The sequence below is a fragment of the Tachyglossus aculeatus genome, chromosome 2 (assembly GCF_015852505.1).
Source record: "Tachyglossus aculeatus isolate mTacAcu1 chromosome 2, mTacAcu1.pri, whole genome shotgun sequence".
In the NCBI taxonomy this organism is placed as follows: domain Eukaryota; kingdom Metazoa; phylum Chordata; class Mammalia; order Monotremata; family Tachyglossidae; genus Tachyglossus; species Tachyglossus aculeatus.
This window is the reverse complement of record NC_052067.1, coordinates 13485102-13504622: the sequence shown is the minus strand read 5'-3', so window position 1 is coordinate 13504622 and position 19521 is coordinate 13485102. Positions and strand designations below refer to the sequence as shown.

At 41.9% G+C, this 19521-nt stretch overlaps 1 protein-coding gene across 1 annotated transcript in view; it reads right to left on the bottom strand.

Annotated features, from left to right (window-relative positions):
• The window catches only part of DNAH11 (dynein axonemal heavy chain 11), a 284335-nt gene that overhangs the window by 136852 nt on the left and 127962 nt on the right, over nt 1-19521 (bottom strand). Inside the window, exons 47-54 of the mRNA XM_038761352.1 lie at nt 16895-17026; nt 11452-11625; nt 8605-8809; nt 7406-7571; nt 5688-5790; nt 3976-4215; nt 1490-1651; nt 936-1129 (exon numbers count right to left, since the gene is read on the bottom strand). Coding sequence (XP_038617280.1) covers nt 936-1129; nt 1490-1651; nt 3976-4215; nt 5688-5790; nt 7406-7571; nt 8605-8809; nt 11452-11625; nt 16895-17026 — 1376 coding nt within the window. The remainder of the gene's footprint in view (nt 1-935; nt 1130-1489; nt 1652-3975; nt 4216-5687; nt 5791-7405; nt 7572-8604; nt 8810-11451; nt 11626-16894; nt 17027-19521) is intronic.

The following is a 19521-nucleotide window of genomic DNA, read 5'->3' as shown; positions in this document are numbered from 1 at the left end:
CCCCCCAATGTCTAGTTCTTTATCCCTTTTATCCACTCATGGTGGTTGTTTTGGGGGGTTGCAGCGGGTCCTGATTCACTGCTCCGATTGCCTGCTGTCACAAGTCCGTTACAGGGTAAAGTCTAGGGGGATGGCTACCCTTCTCCCCAGGCCCACCCTGTAGGCTGTTTGTGCAAGACAGCCTATCTAGCGCACACCTCCACCAGTCTTTCTTCTGTCCAATAGCAAGACAATTCAGTTCTTCCTCAGATTCCTCCATTGATGTTGTTGTTCACGGAGCCAAAGAACAGTCTCTTAAAAAATGGCTTCTGTGTCACAGAATGGATTCACTCTTGCTCACCACACTTACTATATACCAAACACTTGTACAAAATGCTAGGGTAGATGCAAGATAATCAGGTCAGATACAGTGCTTGTCCCACATGGGGCTCCTAGTGTAAGGGGGGGAGAGAAAAGTTACTGGATCCCCATGTGGCATACTTGGAAACTGAGGCCCAAAGAAATTAAGTGACTTGCCCAAGGTCAACTAATCAGCAAGTGGCAGAGCTGGGACTAGAACCCAAGTCCTCTGACTCGCAGGCCCATCACCTTTCCACTAATAATGATGGCATTTGTTAAGTGCTTACTATGTGTAAAGCACTGTTCTGAGCGCTGGGGGAGATACAAGGTAATCGGGTTGTCCCATATGGGGCTCACAGTCTTAATCCCCATTTTACAGATGAGGTAACTGAGGCCCAGGGAAATTAAGTGACTTGCCCAAAGTCACACAGCTGACAAGTGGCAGAAGTGGGATTAGAACCCATGATCTCTGACTCCCAAGCCTGGGTTCTTTCCACTGAGCCACACTCATGCTGCTTCTCTAAGTGCCCTCGGAATGGAGAGAATCTGGGTTACAGTTACTTCAATGAGGAACATATCACAGCATGTCAACTTACACATGTTGCATGGCATCCTCAAATAAAACAAGACTCATAGCTGCGTTCAGCTCATTGTAACTTTCTAGAGCCTCAGAAAGAATCTTCTTCAGTCCTTCCCAATCCTTGACTGGCAAGTAGCGGGGATCTCTCAGGCCATTAGCATAGTAGCAATAAATGAGGGGACTTTGGAGCAGAATATGATTTTCTATACCCTGTTAGGTAGGGAGAGTCAAATGAAGTTATGCCACATCAACAGGATGATTTCATCCATTCCTGCCTACTGAAGAGGGATGGGTTTCCAGAAGAATCTCACAATAGGTGGGTACAAGGATCTCCAATGCCATTTTGGAATCAAAACTACTTGGAATCTAAAGGTAAGTACTGGCAATATTCATCCAGTTACCAGTGGTAATAATAATAATGGCATTTGTTAAGCACTTACTATATGCCAGGCACTGTACTAAGCGCTGGGGTGGATACAAGCAAAATGGGTTGGACACAGTCCCTGTCCCACATGGGACTCACAGTCTCAATCCCCAGAAGACTGCAAATTCCAACATTCACATACTTACTTCAAAATGTTTGTGAGCTGTATCTAACAACTTTTTGTGAAACAAATCAGAGTCCTTTGGGTCTACCATTTTGTCTCCATAAACTCGGAAAGACTCATGAAGCCATAGGCGTAGGAAATCACTTGGTTCCTTTAAACACTCAGGAGTAGCAAATAAAATTCCCTAAGGAAAGAGAAAACATGAGAGAAAGATTAATTTTCCTTCCAATAACAAAATACACATGATCATTCATTTAACTTTGGTACAGTAATTTCTGTAATGGGAATTCGAATTGTGAAATCCATTAAAACTTAAAAACTCCATATAGGATTGCAAGGCTGACATCACTACCTAAATGAACATATTCTTTTTGAGGATCTTAACATCCTTGATAAATACCTTTTGATGGTCTGAATTCTGATAACCACTTTATAGGAAGAGAAACTAAGTAAGGCAGAGGATCAATCAGTCAAGCAATCAATCAATGGGTATTTATTGATCACTCATGTGCGGAGCACTATATTAAGCGCTTGGGAGAGTACAATGCAATAGAGTTGGTAGAAACGTTACTTGCCCACAACGAGCTTACGTCTAGCAGGTGACAGACATTACTATAAATGATTCATAGTTATGTACATAAGCTTTGTGGGGCTGAGGATGGGGTGAATACCAAAGGCCCAAAGGGAATAGAGAACGATTTGACTATCTTCCCAAAAAGGTCTATTCCAGAAGCTGAATATAAGATTTCAAACATCCAGTTTAGCGCTAAAGACACTTTCACTCTCAAATCATTAGTCTTCCATTCATTATTTCCTATGCTCAAGGTCTGACCCATAAAAATGAGTTCTTGCATTTCCAATTGACTTATTCCAAACCTTTCAAATTCTAACTAAATGCCATTTAATTTCTGATTTTGCATTTTGAAGAATAAACAGTAATCCAGATTTATATACACTGAAGAAGAAAATAGGAATACATTTTCAAAATTCTAGGTTCTCAAATTCTCCCCAGTTATATATTTTGTTCCCCACTTAACCATAAAGTTATCAAACTGCACTCCATTTGCCAGGCAGGTCAGTAAATAACCACATCAAACAAAAATACATCAAGCAGATTCAGCAACAATGGGCCTTTTTCTTTATGTACAGCTCCAAGGAGTACAGCAATATATCTCTCCTCCCATCCACCTGTTCAGTGGTATTTCTTGAGCCCCTACAGTGTGCAGAATGCTTGACCAAACGCTTGTGAGAATACACCAGAAACAAAAGATATGACGTCTATTCAAGGGGCTTAAATCTAATGGGAGTGACAGAAAGACTTAAAATGAATTACAAATAATGTGACCAGGAAGAGAAACAAGGCTATCCCACAGAGAAGCAATGAAATGTCAGAATGAAATAGCTGTAAGCACAGCAGTGTGGAGGGTGATTATTATTATTACTATTGTTATCCATAATAATTATAACAAAATTTTTTAAAGCACTTACTACATGCCAGGCACTGTTCTAAGCACTGGGGTAGATACAAGCAAATCGAGTTGGACACAGTCCCTGTCCCACATGGGGCTCACAGTCTTAATCCCCATTTTCCAGGTGAGGTAATTGATGCACACAGAAATTCATTCAGTTGTATTTATTGAGCACAAACTATGTGCAGAGCATGTGGGTCAATACTCTGTTCAGGTCCCACGTGGTGTTCATAGTACTAATCCCCAATTTACAGATGAGTCAATCAATCAGTCAATCATATTTAGTGAGTACTTACTGCGTACAGAGCACTGTAGTAAGTGCTTGGGAGAATACAATATAACAATCAAGAGACTTGTTCCCTGCCCACCACGGGATTACAGTCTAGGGGCTGAAGTGACTTGCCCAAGGTCACATAGCAGACAGGTGGCGGAACTGGGATTAGACCCAGATCCTTATGATTCCCTGCTCTATCCACGAGGCCACATTGCTTCTCTGTGGAGCACATATGTGCACTATGGAAGATGACAGAGTTTCCCCCAACTCCCTCCTTGTGGGAAGCTTATTAAGAGGGGTGGGGTCAACGGCAAATGGCAGAATAATTGGGAGCACATGCTGATCACTCAGCCCCCAGGGCAGATCTGAAATAGCAGGAAGCTCCCCTTTATGCCATCGTTCTTGCCAGAGATAAAAACCTTGCCATAAAGCTCTATTACCAGTTTTACACCTCCAGCTTGAAGAAATCGAAAGGAGAAGAGGAAAGATAGAAGCATGTCCCCTCTGCCCCTCTGCCTCTTGGACCACTTAAATTCTTGGAGGAAAACTCCCGTGGGGTGAAAGAATAGTTTTTTTTTTTCCTGAAAAATTGACCTGGTTCTCTTCACTCTATCCTAGTGCTCAGTACAGTACTTGGCACATAGTAAATGTTTAACAAATAACATTTAAAAAAAAAATTTCCCAAAGGCACTTTTTTTTTCCAATTGTGCAGAATGGATCTAATTTTTCCTTCCCTTTGATCGTGACCAGTGGCAGCCCAGGTACCTGGAAGATGTTGGAGATGTCTCTCAGGTTAAAGATGTAATGGAATTTAACGGCTGTGGGTAGAAAGTTTTGAACCATTATCTGATGGAGAGCAGTTGTCGCCTGGATCAGGACTGGCCCACTCTTGAGCACGGATGCACTGAATGTGTGCTGGTGGAAATGGAACCTGAGGATCTGGCTATAGATGGAATGGAGAGCCTCAGGGGATGGGAAGTGAACAGCAAACACTGTAAAATGCCTCTGGAAAGAAAAGACATGAAATATTTTTTTGAATGCAAATAATAATCATTATAGTATTTGTTAACCACTTACTATGTGCAAGGCACATAGCACTTGGGATGCTACAAGCAAATGCATTCATTCATTCTTTCAGTCTTACTTATTAAATGCTTATTGTGGGCAGAGCATTGTACTAAGTGCTTGGGAAAGTGCAATATGACAACAGTGACATTCTCTGCCCACACTGAGCTTACAGTCTAGAGGGTTGGACACAGTGCTTGTCCCATGTGGGGCTCACAGTCTCATTTTACAGATGATGTAACTGAAGCCCAGAGAAATGAAGTGGCTTGCCCAAGGTCACACAGCAGACAAGTGGTGGAGCTATGATTAGAACCCATGACTCTCAGGCAGTGCTCTATCCACTAAGCCATGCTGCAAATGCACTTCTTGACGTGTTTCATCCCTGTCTGTCCTACTTGACTGTGGTACTCTGTGCTCTGGGGGAAACATGATTGGCAATGATGAGAGAGTGTGAGTGGAGCCGAGCAAGTCACTAATGCTATAATCAATTCCTCTGGGCAGGTTCTCAGTCCTGGCATCTCAGGCCTGGGCCTTGTCCATCATTCCTGACCAGAGGCACCATCAACATTATCACTTTTATAAAGCATAAGGAATAACCGCGTAGGTGGGAGAGGCTGTCTGAAACAGTAAATGAGAGCATAGAAAGAAAATACTAGTGAATCTTGATCTCAAGCTTGATGTACCTGGTCAAGAGTATTTAATTAGCAGCGTTTTGGCTGATTAACCAGGAGCCTTTCACTATTCATTCACTCAGTCGTATTTATTGAGCACTCACTGTGTGCAGAGCACTGTACTAAGCAATTGGGAGGGTACAATACAACAATAAACACTAACAATCCCTGCCCACAACAAGCTCATAGTCTAGAAGGGGGGAGCCAGACATCAATACAAATAAATTAACTTACAGATAGGTATATAAGTGCTGTGGAGCTGGGAGGGGGGAAGAGCAAAGGGAGCAAGTCAGAATGATGCAGAAGGGATGGGGAGATAAGGAAGAAGAGGGGTTTAGTCTGGGAAGGTCTTTTGGAGGTGATGTGCTTTTAGGTGAGCCCATTAGTGGGTAGGGATTGTCTCTATTTGTTGCTGAATTGTACTTTCCAAGCGCTTAGTACAGTGATCTGCACACAGTAAGTGCTCAATAAATCTGACAATGATTGAAATAACGTTTTGAAGTTGGGGGAGAATAACTGTCTGATTTAAAGAGTGAGGGCATTGCAGGCCACAGGCAGGATGTGGGCTGGGGTCAGCAGCAGGACAGGCATAGTTGAGGTACAGTGAGAAGATTACCACTAGAGGAGCAAGGTATGTGGACTGGGCTGTAGTAGGAGAGAAGCAAGGTGAAGTAGGAGGGGGTAAGTGTACTAGCTAAGCTTAAAAAGTCAGATTTAACACGAACGGACATTCCCCCGCACCTGCAGTCGAGGACTGATGGTGAAACTTCCAGCCGTGGGGTTCATGCAGGTTATGTACTGGCAGTTGTGAATTTCTTTAAGCGTCATCTTCTGTCTATCATACCTGAAAGGTGGAAAAATAGAATTTCAGCTCCATGGGAGGAAAGAGAGAGGGTCTAGATTGTAAACCACTTGTGGGCAAGGACTGTGTCTACTAATTCTAAGGTACACTTCCAAGTACTCTGCCCAGAAAAATTGCTCATAAATATTGATTGATCAGAGGTTCAGCAAGATCATTTGGCAATGATAATAATAATACCACAATAATCCTATTGGGGATTACACTTCTTCTAAAGAAATTTTTAACTACACCTGAGCAGAAGGACTCTCCTAAGTGCTTAGTACAGTACTCTGTGCACAGTAAGCACTCAATAAATACTGTTTGATGGGGAAAGTACACATTTCAATAGAGTTTACAGACATGATCCCTACCTTCAATTAGTTTACAACCAGTCTAGTAGAGGATACAGACACTAAGAGAAACTTACAGATAGGAGAAGCGGCAGAGTGTAAGGAAATTTATGTAAACACTGTGAGGCTAGGAATGGGGTGAGTATCAATGTGCTTAAGGGGTACAGACCCAAGTGCACTGGGAGGGCACGCTTAGAACAGTGCTTCACACATAGTAAGCACTTAACAAATATCATCAACATTATTATTATTATAAATAGGGGAAACGCGGACTTTAGTCAGGGAAGGCCACTTGGAGGAGATATGACTTTAGTACGGCTTTGAAAGTGGGAAGACTGATGGTCTGCTGGAAGGGGGAGGGCCGCTTTGAATTCAAATTAATACCAATAATAATAAGAAGAAGAATTATGGTATTTGTTAAATGCTTACAATGAGTCAAGCATTGTTCTAAGCAATGGGATAGATAGAAGTTAGTCAGGTTGGACCCAGTCCCTGTCCCACATGGGACTCACACTCTTAATCCCTATTTTACAGATGATGTAACTGAGGCCCAGAGAAGTTAAGTGACTTGCACAAGGCCACAGAGTAGACATGTGGAAGAGCTGGGATTAGAACGCAGGTCCTTCTGACTCCCAGCCCATGCTCTAACCACTAAACCACACTTTTACCAGCATGGCTTCAGATATTTTAGCTAGTTCAATGCAGGCACAATCCTCTAGAGTAGCAGCTCATTGTGGGCAGGGAATGTGTCTACCAACTCTGTTGTATTGTACCCTACGAAAGGCTTAATCTGGTGCTCTGCACATAAAGTATTCAATAAATACCACTGATTGATTGATTGATTCCTGCCTAGAAGCAGAAACCAGACTAGATGCCCTCGAGATCTTTCATCTTCTACTGTTCAGTGTTAGGCTCAATCAGATTCTCCAAGCACAAAAGATCAGAACATTCTCATTATTAAATAGTTACTAAAAAATAAATGAAAATAATTTCAGATCATCCTTCACGGCAGGAGTAATTATTTAGAGATCAAAAATATTAGTTCAAAATGGCTCTGGGACAGAAGAGTGGGTTCTTGAAAATGTTTCCCTGTAGCTGCACCTTTTTTTACAACTAGGTTTATAATGATGTTTTCAAATTGAACAACCCTAGGCAAATAGAAATTTTTTAAAAAATTGAAAATAAATTGTTCAATAGAAACATTCCCTTTTTGGTTGGTTACCCTTACGACCCACTAGCATAAAATCAAATGATGGAGAGTGGCTTACCAGTGACCAGAATCTATATGCTGTCGAATCAGAGTGTGAGTTTGAACTGTTCCATAAATATCCACTTCAGGCATATTCAGATCATCAATAAAATAAATCAATTTCTTCTTTCCTATGGGACCATAATTACGACCTGCTTTTTTCTCCAGGGGCTTCTCGAGAATCTCTGAAACAATGGAAGTAACTTCTGATCACCATCATAATAATAATGGCATTTGTTAAGCACTTACTATGTGGCGAGCACTGTTTTAAGTGCTGGGGTAGATGCAAGGTAATCAGGTTGTCCCACATAGGGCTCACAGTCTTAATCCCCATTTGGCAGATGAGGTAACTCATGCACAGAGAAGTCAAGTGACTGGACCAAAATCACACAGCTGATCAGTGGCATAGGCAGGATTAGAACCCATGACCTCTGACTCTCAAGCTCATGCTCTTTCCACTAAGCTACACTGCACCATCATCAGAGCAAGTAACTATCAACTGAAGTGAAATTTAAGTTTCTGTAGACCACCCAACTCACACATACCCATAAATCCCTGGAAGTATTTTTTGCTAAGATGCAAAACATCAATTGAGAGAGTATATTTTTAATGCCTTTCCCCGCTCCCAAACCTCAATTAAAAAGACTATTCAATCGTATTTAAAATTACCCTCCAGAAACCATACTCTTTCAACTCAACCCCACTTTGTTTTATCTTCCTGAGCCAAATCATAGAGTTTTTGATCTTTTTGTTACCAAGTTGAAGAATTTTGAAGTCTTTACTGCAGCCGCCACTATATCCACTTTACTATTTAACCCACAGAAGGGGATTCTTAGCAACAGAGAAGGGAACTTGAGAAGAGGGTTATGTTTAAGGAAAAATATTGCAAGTGAAAAATTCCATAAATTCTCCCCTGAAGTGCATTGCTTGTATAACCTCATCTATTGTCTTATATGTTTTCAATGACAATTCACTGGGAAGATCATTGCTTGGGTGAAACTGATCAGCTGGGTATTTGAGAGATCTGAATTCAGCCCTGGCAAAGGCTCTTGGCCAATCGGTTGAATCTCAGTTCCTTTCTGACTTTTATAAAAACTTCAGGGGAACATTAGGGAGATTAGTTGAGTTTTAATAGTGTTATTTGTCTCGACCATGGTACCCTAGCCTGTTTCAGTTGTTCAAGGGGAAGAGATTTGTTAAAACATGAGAAGCACTTACTCTGCAGTACTGCTGATGTAGTGTAGTAACTGAAAGGAACTTTGGCCACGGTGTAATCCTCGGAGAGATGTGCAAGTGTGTCACCTACAAATACTGTTTTTCCCACACCGGCATTTCCAACAAGCATGATTGGTTTGCCTGCTTCAAGCAGCAAATCTGTGAAATATTTGAGGCGGGTAGTCTCTTCTGTATGGACAAGAACTGCCTGCAAAGATCCACATTTGGAGGGAGAGTCACATTTGAATGTCACATCCAACCAATATCATGTCATTTTGGACAAATTTTTTTATGGTATTTGTTAAGCGCTTACTATGTTTCAGGCACTGTTCTGAGTGCTGGGGCAGATGCAAGGTAATCAGGTTGGACACAGTCCATGTCCCCACGGGGCTCACAGTCTTAGCCCCCATTTTACACATGAGATAACTGAGGCAAACAGAAGTGACCTGACCAAAGTCACACAGCAAGCACATGGTGGAGCCAGGATTAGAACCCAGGTCCTTCTGACTCCCAGGATAATGCTCTGTCCACTAGGCGATGCTGCTGAATTTAAGAATCAGTGGGCTGAACATTCAATCAATCAATCAATCATACTTACTGAGCACTTACTGCATGCAGAACACATACTAAGCGCTTGGGAGAGTATGCTGCGACAGAATTGGTACACATGTTCCCTCTCCACAAGGAGCTTATAGTCTAGAATGTCTATAGTCTACAATGTCTATATATAGCATATAGTATAGTATAGTAGTAACAGTATAGTAGTATAGTATATATATAGTATAGAATGTCAATAGTCTAGACAGACGTGGATGAAATTCCTGTGTCTGAGGGTTGGGTGAATAAAGGGTATAAATCCAAGTGCAAGGACAATGCAGAAGGTAGAGGGAGTTGAGGAAGGCTTCTTGAAGGAGATAATAATAATAATAATGGCATTTATTAAGTGCTTACTATGTGCAAAGCACTGTTCTAAGTGCTGGGGAGGTTACAAGGTGATCAGGTTGTCCCAAGGGGGGCTCAAAGTCTTCATCCCCATTTTTACAGATGAGGTAACTGAGGCCCAGAGAAGTGAAGTGACTTGCCCAAAGTCACACAGCTGACAATTGGTGGAGCAGGGATTTGAACCCATGACCTCTGACTCCAAAGCCCGGGCTCTTTCCACCGAGCCACGCTGAGATGTAACTGTAGTAGGGCTTTGATGGTGGGGAGAGTGGTGACCTCTCAGATATGAAGCGGATGGGAGTTCCAGGTCAGAGGGAGGATATGGGAAAGGGTTTAGCGGCAAGATAGATCAGATTGAGGTACCCTGAGTTAGTTAAGCTTATGGTGGGCAACGAATGTTTCTGTTTATTGTTGTTTTGTACTTTCCCAAGTGCTGTTCAGAGAAGCAGCACAGCCTAGTGAAGAGACAATGGGACTGGGAATCAGAAGGTCATGGGTTCTAATCCTGCCTCTACCACTTGTTTGCTCTGTGTCCTTGGGCAAGTTACTTAACCTCTCTGTGCCTCAGTTACCTCATCTGTAAAATGGGGATTGAGACTGTGAGCCCCACATAATAATAATAATAATGGCATCTATTAAACGCTTACTATGTGCAAAGCACTGTTCTAAGCACTGGGAAGGTTACAAGGTGATCAGGTTGTCCCACGTGGGGCTCACAGTCTTAATCCCCATTTTACAGGTGAGGTAACTGAGGCACAGAGAAGTTAAGTGACTTGCCCAAAGTCACACAGCTGAAAATTGGCAGAGCCGCAATTTGAACCCATGACCTCTGACTCCAAAGCCCGTGCTCTTTCCACTGAGCCATGCTGCATCTCTGGGCTTAGAACAGTGCTTGGCACATGGGACAAAGGGACTGTGTTCAACCTAATTTGCTTGTATCCATCCCAGTGCTTAGTACAGTGTCTGGCACATAGTAAGTGCTTAACAAATACCATAATTATTATTATCAGTAGTAGTACAGTAAACACTCAATAAATATGATTGACAGGCAATACAGGAATGAAGTGAGTGGGCTGGGTTGTAGTGGGAAATCAGTGAGGTAAGGTGGGGGGAACAGAGAGAGAGAGAGAGAGAGAGAGAGAGACAAAGACAGAGAGACAGACACAGACAGGCTAATCAATCAATCAATCATATTTATTGAGCGCTTACTGTGTGCAGAGCACTGTACTAAGCGCTTGGGAAGTACAAGTTGGCAACATATAGAGACAGTCCCTACCCAACAGTGGGCTCACAGTCTAAAAGGGGGAGACAGAGAACAAAACCAAACATACTAACAAAATAAAATAAATAGAATAGATATGCACAAGTAAAATAAATAAATAAATAAATAGAGTAATAAATATGTACAAACATATATACATATATACAGTGGCTAATCCCACTAATCCTCCTCAATTCAGAAGTAATGGGAAGTTGTGTGCATCAATAGTATCCATTAAGATCTTCCTAGTATTTATAGATTCATAAATCTACTGGGACACATCATAGCACAGCAATCTCTTCTTACAAGTTATTAAGAAAACACCATCAACAATTGGTTTTTTAAACTCAAGGTATTTCAAGGAGAGCATGATGAAAGGCGTCATCACAGTCTTCATTCATTCAACCGTATTTATTGAGCACTTACTGTGTGCAGAGCACTGTACTAAGCGTTTAGCACTGTACAATAAAAGAAAGTGGCAAAAATAAAATCCAAACCTGGTCTTCCTCAGAACGAAGGTTCTCTCCAACCTGGAAATCTGCTACATGCTGAGAATCTTAACAAAACTTGTTCTTTATCAATTGCAGAATGGAAAGTAAGACAACTGTGAAAATGTCTTGGAAGGGTTCTGTGTTTTGCATACCTACCTGTAAAGGTGTGTTCATATCCATAATAAACTTGGGAACTTTATCCATCCAAGGCAGGAATTTTCTAGTCTTATGGTCAAGGTAATAGTCAAAAATTGTACCTTGAGAGGGATATTTTACTGTTTTCATCTCTTTAAGCCACCAGCGGCTGAATTCACCTGGATAATCTGAAAGCTAAAAATGATAATCAATCAATGGTTATTTATTGAGTATTTATTGTGTGTTCAGCATTGTTCCAAGTGCTCTTAGTGAGTATATGCTCTAGTGGACAGAGCACAGGCCTAGGAGTCAGATGCTCCTGGGTTCTAATCCCAACTGCCACTTGTCTGTTGTATGATCTTGGGCTTAGAACAGTGCTTGGCACATAGTAAGCGCTTAACAAATACCATCATTACTATTATGATTATTATTAACTTTTCCATGCCTCAGTTACCTCATCTGTAAAATGGGGATATGTGGGACAGGGACTGTGTTCAACCGATGAACTTGTATTTACCCCATTACTTAGAACAGTGCCTTGTGCATAGTATGTGCTTAACAAACACCATTTAATTAAAAAAAAGTACAATATGATAAAGTCAGAAAACACGATTGTTAACCTTAAGGGGTTTAAAATGTGGCGGGAGAGATGGTCATTAAAATAAATAATATGTTCTTAGGTGCTGTTGGGCTGGGGTGGGATATGTATCAGAGTCCTTAAGGGTGATGATGCTTAAGGGGTTACAGACCCAAACGCACAGGTGATACAGAAGAGAGGACAAATAGTTGGGGATCGAGGGACTTGTTAGAGAAAGCCTCTTGACTGTGGTGTGATTTTAGTAAGGATTTGAAGATGGCGTAGGTGGTGGTCTGATAGAGTCAGAGCTGGAGGGGGTTCCAGGCTAGAGGGAGGACATGGATAAGGGGTCATCTCTGAAACAGCTAAGACTGACATGCAGCGATGAGGATGGACTTGGATATCCCAAGGGTATGGGCTGCTTCGGTAGGAGGGGGAGAGCTGATTGAGTGCCTTAAACCCGAAGGTAGGAAGTTTCTGCTGGATGCGGAACCAAACGGTTCACTGGGTATATTGATATCCTATGTATTGCAGCTTTATAAAGGAGTTTCAGAAACTGTCCAGTCCATAAATATTCTATCCAACAACCTCAAAGCCTGAACGAGACGCTCAATCGACCACTGCAAACTTCATCAACTGCCTTTTCCAAGCGGGGTAAAAAAAATCAAGGAAAATGTCACAAATAATTGACACTGAAGTATGACTCAAAAATGAGAAGGAAACTAGTCCATCATTTCATTGGATTAATATTGAATTCATCAGTGATATTTATTGAGTGATTACTGTGTGCACAACACTGTACTAAGCAATTAGGGAAGTTCAACACAATAGAGTGGGTAGAAATGTTCCCTTCCCAAAAGGAGCTTACAGAAGCAGTATGGTATAGTAGAGAGGGCATGGGCTTGGGAGTCAGAAGGTCATGGATTCTAATCCTGGCTCTGCCACTTGTCTGCTGTGTGACCTTGGGCAAGTCACTTAACTTCTCTGTGCCTCCGTTACCTGAGCTGTAAAATGGGGATCGAGACTGTGAGCTCCACATAGGACAGAGACTGTGTCCAATCCAATTATTTTATATCCACCCCAGTGCTTAGTACAGTGCCTCACACAAAGTAAGTGATTAACAAATATTATAACAATAATAATTATTTATTATTACTAAAGGGGGAGACAGACATTAAAATAAAACATATTATGGATGGACTTTCACTATTTTTTCCCTTTTTGTGGGTTTCATTTCCCTTAGAATTTACCATACTGAGCAACACACACCAAAAAAATCACAGTTAATAAAGTGCATAAAATAATAAAAATAAAATCAGGGGAAAATCCAGAATAAAAGCTTTACTATTTAACTTGAGCGAGGTCAGCCCAAGCTATTGCAAAGATTTCCTTCACAACCCCACAACTCTTCTTGGAATCCTAGCAGCTCAGATCATTAGACACCACCTTTTCTTTTAACTCAAAATTTGAATGTTTGAACCCTCCTGTCTGGGATACCTGAGCATTGTATATCCATGATGGCTCTGCCCCTCTGTCCCCTAGCTTCCATCTTCCTCAGCCCCTCCCTCTTCTAGATCAGCTCACTACTACTGCCTCTGCTGGGTTAGACATTGCTTCTGTGATTGAATTGCCTTTCCTTCCTCAGTCCCCAGTACTGTCCAGCAGAATTCCTAGATCCTTCAGGACAGGAATGACGATGGGAAGGCTCTCTCTTCCATCAATACATGAAAAAATTCATGCTTGACTAGTCAGAAGTTCCCTTTCACAGGTCATTTGGTGAACAACCAGTTTTATGGTTTTTTAATTTTGCCTCCCTGCTTTTTATTACCAGTAACTGCTCAGATGACTGTGCCAAACCTGATTAGCTTTTATCTACCCCAGTGCTTAGAACAGTGCTTGACACATAGTACATGCTTAACAAATACCATCAATACCATTATTATGTGTGGCTCTTGACTACCCACTCACAACCCAATCTCAGTGGATTTCCCTAATTCTGCATCCCTCTCTCTTAACTTCCCCTAAAACTCACCCTGAACCTCCATTCCTCCCCTAGAGTTCACTCAAACCAATTTCACGATCTTCACTAGTATACCTCTCTACTTATATCAATCAATCAATCAACTGTATTTATTGAGCACTTACTATGTGCAGAGCACTACATTAAGCACTTGGGAGAGAATCATTTCTACTGACTCGTGTTGTACTTCCCCAGTATTCAGTACAGTCTTCTGCACAAGGAAATCACTCAATAAATGCCATTGATGAATTGAATATGAATCCAATGAAATGATGGGCTGTGGGTGCTTTCTCATTCCCTGCCCACAAGGAGCTTACTAGAGGAGTTTGTCTAGAGGGGGAGACAGACATTAATATGAATAAATAATAGAGTACAACATAATGGAGTTGGTAAACATATTCCCTGGTGACAGTGAGCCAAATTCAGTCCCTGTCTCACCTGGGGCTAACAGACTAAGTAGGAGGTAGAACTGGTGTTGGTTATATCTCTTCATAGTTCCCTAATTTCGCACCTATCCCCTCAGACTTCCCATCTCTGCCTGTCATCACCCTATCTATCTCCCAATCCTTTGGTACTCACCTCCAATCTTCTCCCAAATCTCGAATCCATGCTACCCCTGTTTTATCCACGGCACTAATCCCAAACTGTCCCAGTGTCTTCCACTCATCTCCCTTAATTCTCCACCTTCATTCCCAATCTCATAATTAGCTCTCTCCTTGCAGCTTTGACTCCTCACCCCTGCCTGCCCTCTTCTCTGGGTCCTCTACTCTTGGAATCCACGTATTATGGGAAAGGTTACTAGGGTGAGAATGGAAACGGATGAGCAAAGGTGGCAGAGTGAACCCCTCCCCTGCCAATTTACCACCCCATGGCCCCCTGCCAGGATCTTACACAAGGAGCAGCTCAGCAGCCATCAGCCACTGACTATTTTCTAATTCTAGTTTCAATATGTTTTATCAGTTCCTTCACAGTGGTTGCCCCATTTCAGAAGAAACTATTTAGCTGCCCTTATTCACTGCTCAGAAACCATTCCCAGAGATCTCTGCTTTCTGAACTGCATTCCAGCACTTGACTGAGGCCAGAATGCTCTGAATGGCCCCATAATTCCAGGGAAAGAATTTAGTAAGCTTCGTGCTTACAGTTAGGCTGGCCTCAGGCAGAACAAAGGGAATGCAGAAATGCCTTTCAAATGATTTTCCTATCACTGGGCAAACTGAGTCACTGAAATTTGGCCTCATGAAACAAGAAGAATTCTGTTCTAAAGAAATCTACCATCAATATCCTTTCATATTCTGTTCTACATACTTACTGAAATATGGCAGTGAGATCAGGCAGGGTAAAGACTGTGAACTGGTACACAAAGCAGGAATCAATTTGAATCTAGAATGGGTACAATTGTCCTGGACCCAAAAGGTCCCTTCAGATTACAGGGACCTTCCACAGACACCAAGTGGGAAACAGGGGCTCTCCCACCCAACACTTTTTAAAAAGTTTCTCAGAGAAAAATGTTTCATAACAAAACCAAGTACAACACTCCATGGCTCAAAGAAAACTTTTCTTGTAGGACAAAAATAAACAAATTATAAAATGAATCTCTCTCCCAGAAATCTCAGGAGCTGTGCTGCTCCAGTCCCCAATAATTATGGGAGGAGAGTCTTTTTTATGGCAATTGTTAAGAGTGGGTGAGCATGGACCTTGAATGCAGAAGGACCTGCGTTCTAATCCTGGTTAAAGACATTTGTCTGCTATGTGTCCTTGGGTAAGTCTCTTAACTTCTCTCTGACTCAGTTACCTCATCTGTAAAATGGGGATTAAGATTCTGAGGCCCATGTAGGACATGGACCATATCCAACTTGATTAGTTCATCTACACCAGTGCTTAGTATGCCTGGCACAAGGTAAGCACTTAACAGATGCCATAAAAAAGTTTAATTATGTGTCAAACACTGTTGTAAGTGCTTGGGTAGATATACGTTTATCAGGATGGACACAGTTCCTGTCCCATATGGAACTCACAGTCTAAGCTGGAGGGAGGAGGATTAAATCCCCATTTTGCAGAGGAGGTAATTAGGAGACAGAGGAGATAAGTGACTTTCCCAAGGTTCCACAGCAAGTAATTGGCAGAGTTGGAATTAGAACCCAAGTCCTCTGATTCCTACGACTGTGCTCTTTCCACTAGACCATGCTGCTTCTCTGTCTCTTCTCAGCCCACTGCACCTGACAGCTGTCAGAGAGAAGCAGACAGAGTGCTTCCTCTCTGCCCATGGCCTTCAGTTTTCCTCCACTCCCCACTGGCTGGCTTGGGAGACTAGGAGAATACTGCTCCATTTTTTCATGGGTGCCTGTTACCTCCAGTGATCTGTGCTTCCCCTTGCAGGAGATCAAAACCCATGCCAACTGATGGACCAGAGGGCATTCGATCAATTAATCAATCACATTTTTTGAGGGCTCACTAAATGAAGTGGACTGTACTAAATGTTTGGGAAAGTACAATATAACAGAGCTGGTTCCCTGTCCACAAATGAGCTTCATTTTCAAGGCCAAACCAAAATACTTTCCCATAATTAAGGTGTGCAGGCATCATTACCATTAAAATTCAAGAAAAAGGCCTTAAAATAGAATGACGACTTTCTTTGGGCTTTTCAAAGCACAATAGCCTTGACCCCTTTAAAAAACCACACCTGGCAAGAAAAGGAAGAAATGGATTTTGAAGAAAGCAAACACATGCCAATACAATCTTATCAGAACCTTGGGCTCCTGGAATGAGATTCCTGTATTGTGTAGAGTCAGCTGAGTGTAGCCGACAGGTGTAGAACTTGCCATTTCAATTCAAATAAATATGGACTTCGGTGACTATCTCAAACATACCTGATCTTGGAAGAGAGCTCCTCCAAAGGCCCAGACACAGGCAAAGACAAAATATAGTTCATAAACGTCCCTTGGACTGTCTGGAGGCACATTTTCAGGGGTCAGCAAGCAATCCAACAGGGAACAAAGAGTCTGCAGCAGAAGAAAGCAGGTTAAGAGTGTGACCAGAGGAATTGGTGTGGGAGTGGGTTGGGGGGGGGATGGTGGCAGTCACAGGGTGACAAGCTCAGTTGTTTCTATGCAGGCCAAACTTAGGATGTTTTTGCTTGGACATCATTTTCCCAGGCCAAACTCTGGAGTAGCCTTAAGGTAATGGAAGCTGGTCCATTCCCTTTCCAGTATGTGTTTGGCAACAGGGCCCCTTCCCAAAGTCACCCTCCCCAAACCTGCCCCTCTTGATGGTCTCCTAAGTGGCTCTGCCTCCTTGGAAGAAGCAGGAGGAGTGATGCTGAGGTAGGGGAAAGGGTTTCTGATGACCATAATCCTTTTTTGCATTCATTTGATATTTACTATTTCCTGGTTGTCATTGGATTGCCATTATGTACATCCATCCACAACAACATGAACTATTTTTACATCATTTTCTGTGAGTGGTTTTGAACATGGAAATTGGTGGAGAAACTGGATGCTGTCAAGAGGAATGTGATGAAAGATAGAAACTATATTCATCTCGGGGAGGAAAAGTTAAGGAGCAGACAGGTGACTGAAGACGGCTTATGAGGAGGACACTTATTTGTAGCTTTCAATGTCCTCGGAGGATCGGACAAGAAGAAATAAGTTAAATGAATGCAGAGGACATAAGGAAGGGCATTTGGTTGACCAGAAGGAAGAACTTCTTAACTAAAAGAAAGAAGGAACACTGGAGATGGTTGCCAAGGGAAAATTTGGAATCTCCATCCCTGGAGATAGTGAAAAGAAAAAATAAGAGTTAAACCATCTGCTTGGGGTAGTTTAGTCAATTAGCCATTCAGAGGCAAAGGGGCTAGATGAGAAATTCTCTAGTGGTCTCTTCCAGCTTTAAATGGACATTTTAACGATATTTACTGGATACATGCTATTAAATATATGGTTCACATAGATTTCAGGGATAAATCATATTTATTGAGCACTTACTTTGTGCAAAGCACTGTGCTAGAGAAGCAGCATGACTCAGTGGAAAGACCCCGGGCTTGGGAGTCAGAGGTCATGGGTTCTAATCCTGACTTTGCAATTTGTCAGCTGTGTGACCTTGGGCAAGTCACTTAACTTCTCTGGGCCTCAGTTACCTCATCTGTAAAATGGGGATGGAGACTGTGAGCCCCACATGGGACAATCTGATTACCTTGTATCTACCCCAGCGCTTAGAACAGTGCTTGGCACCTAGTAAGTGCTTAACAAATACCAACATTATTATTATTATTATTATTATTATTACTAAGTGCTTAGGAGAGAGCAATATGACAGAGTTGGTAGACACAGTCCCTGCCCACTAAAAGCTTACTGTTTAGAGGGGGAGACAGACATTAATGTAAGTAATTTATAGATAAGCTTAGAACAGTGCCAGTGCTTAGTACAATCCATGGCACATACTAAGTGCTTAACAAATACCATAATTATTATAAATGCTGTGGGGCTGGAGGAGGTGAATAAAGGGAGAAAATCAGGGTGAAGCAAAAGGGAGTGGGAGAAGAGGAGAAGGCTTAATCAGGGAGGGCCGCTTTGAGGAGATGTGCCTTCAATAAGGTTTTGAAGGTGGGAAGAGTAATTGTTTGTAGGATGTGAAGAGGAAGGGCATTCCAGGCCGGACGCAGGACAAGAGCGAGATCCTTTATACGGCTTGAGAGACAAAGAGGCAAAAGCCAAAACAACACCAGACACTGCAAATAATAAATGTGACAGCATAAGTAAAGGTGGCCTTGGGCGTGTACAAAGTGTGTACAAAATGTGGATCCCACATTGACCTTTTTAGCACCATACACACATACACGGGTATTTCTTTGTCAACAGTGCAGTGTTAGAGCATGAAGGACAATTAAATATATATTGTCGTATAGTTCTTTGCCTCAAAATGTCAGCCTCCTTTAGGAAGAACAACTATCACTTTACATATATATAAGTTCTTTAAACAAATACTCACTGTATTGATGGATGGAAATAACAGAGGGAGTGACAGCAGAAGCACTGCATTCACATGGCTATTTCCGATGACTCTCAGGCCATGAATCAATTGGATTTATTGAGCACTGTACTAAACTGTACTAAGAGCTTGGGAGAGTACAGTGTGACAGAATTAGCAGACACAGTACCTGCTCAACAAACATATCACAAATTCTGCCTAAATTCCAATAATTCTACTGGCATTAATGAAAATTCTAAATTGGGTAATGTGTTTTAAATACAATTTTATTAAAATGTTCAGAGCGTGTCTTCCTGGGTGCTAGGAGGCTAAGTTTAGGCTTTATATTCTAAAGTCTGTTCTGGCCTGTCTTTTTAAATCTGCAGATGCCAAGCCAGAGATAAAGGAAATGTTTCTCTCCTCTTCCTCTGCCACATCGAGTCCCACTGCCATAGCTCCTGATAATAACAATAACAATACAATAACTGTGATATTTGTCAAGCAGTTCATACCTGCCCAACACTACACTAAG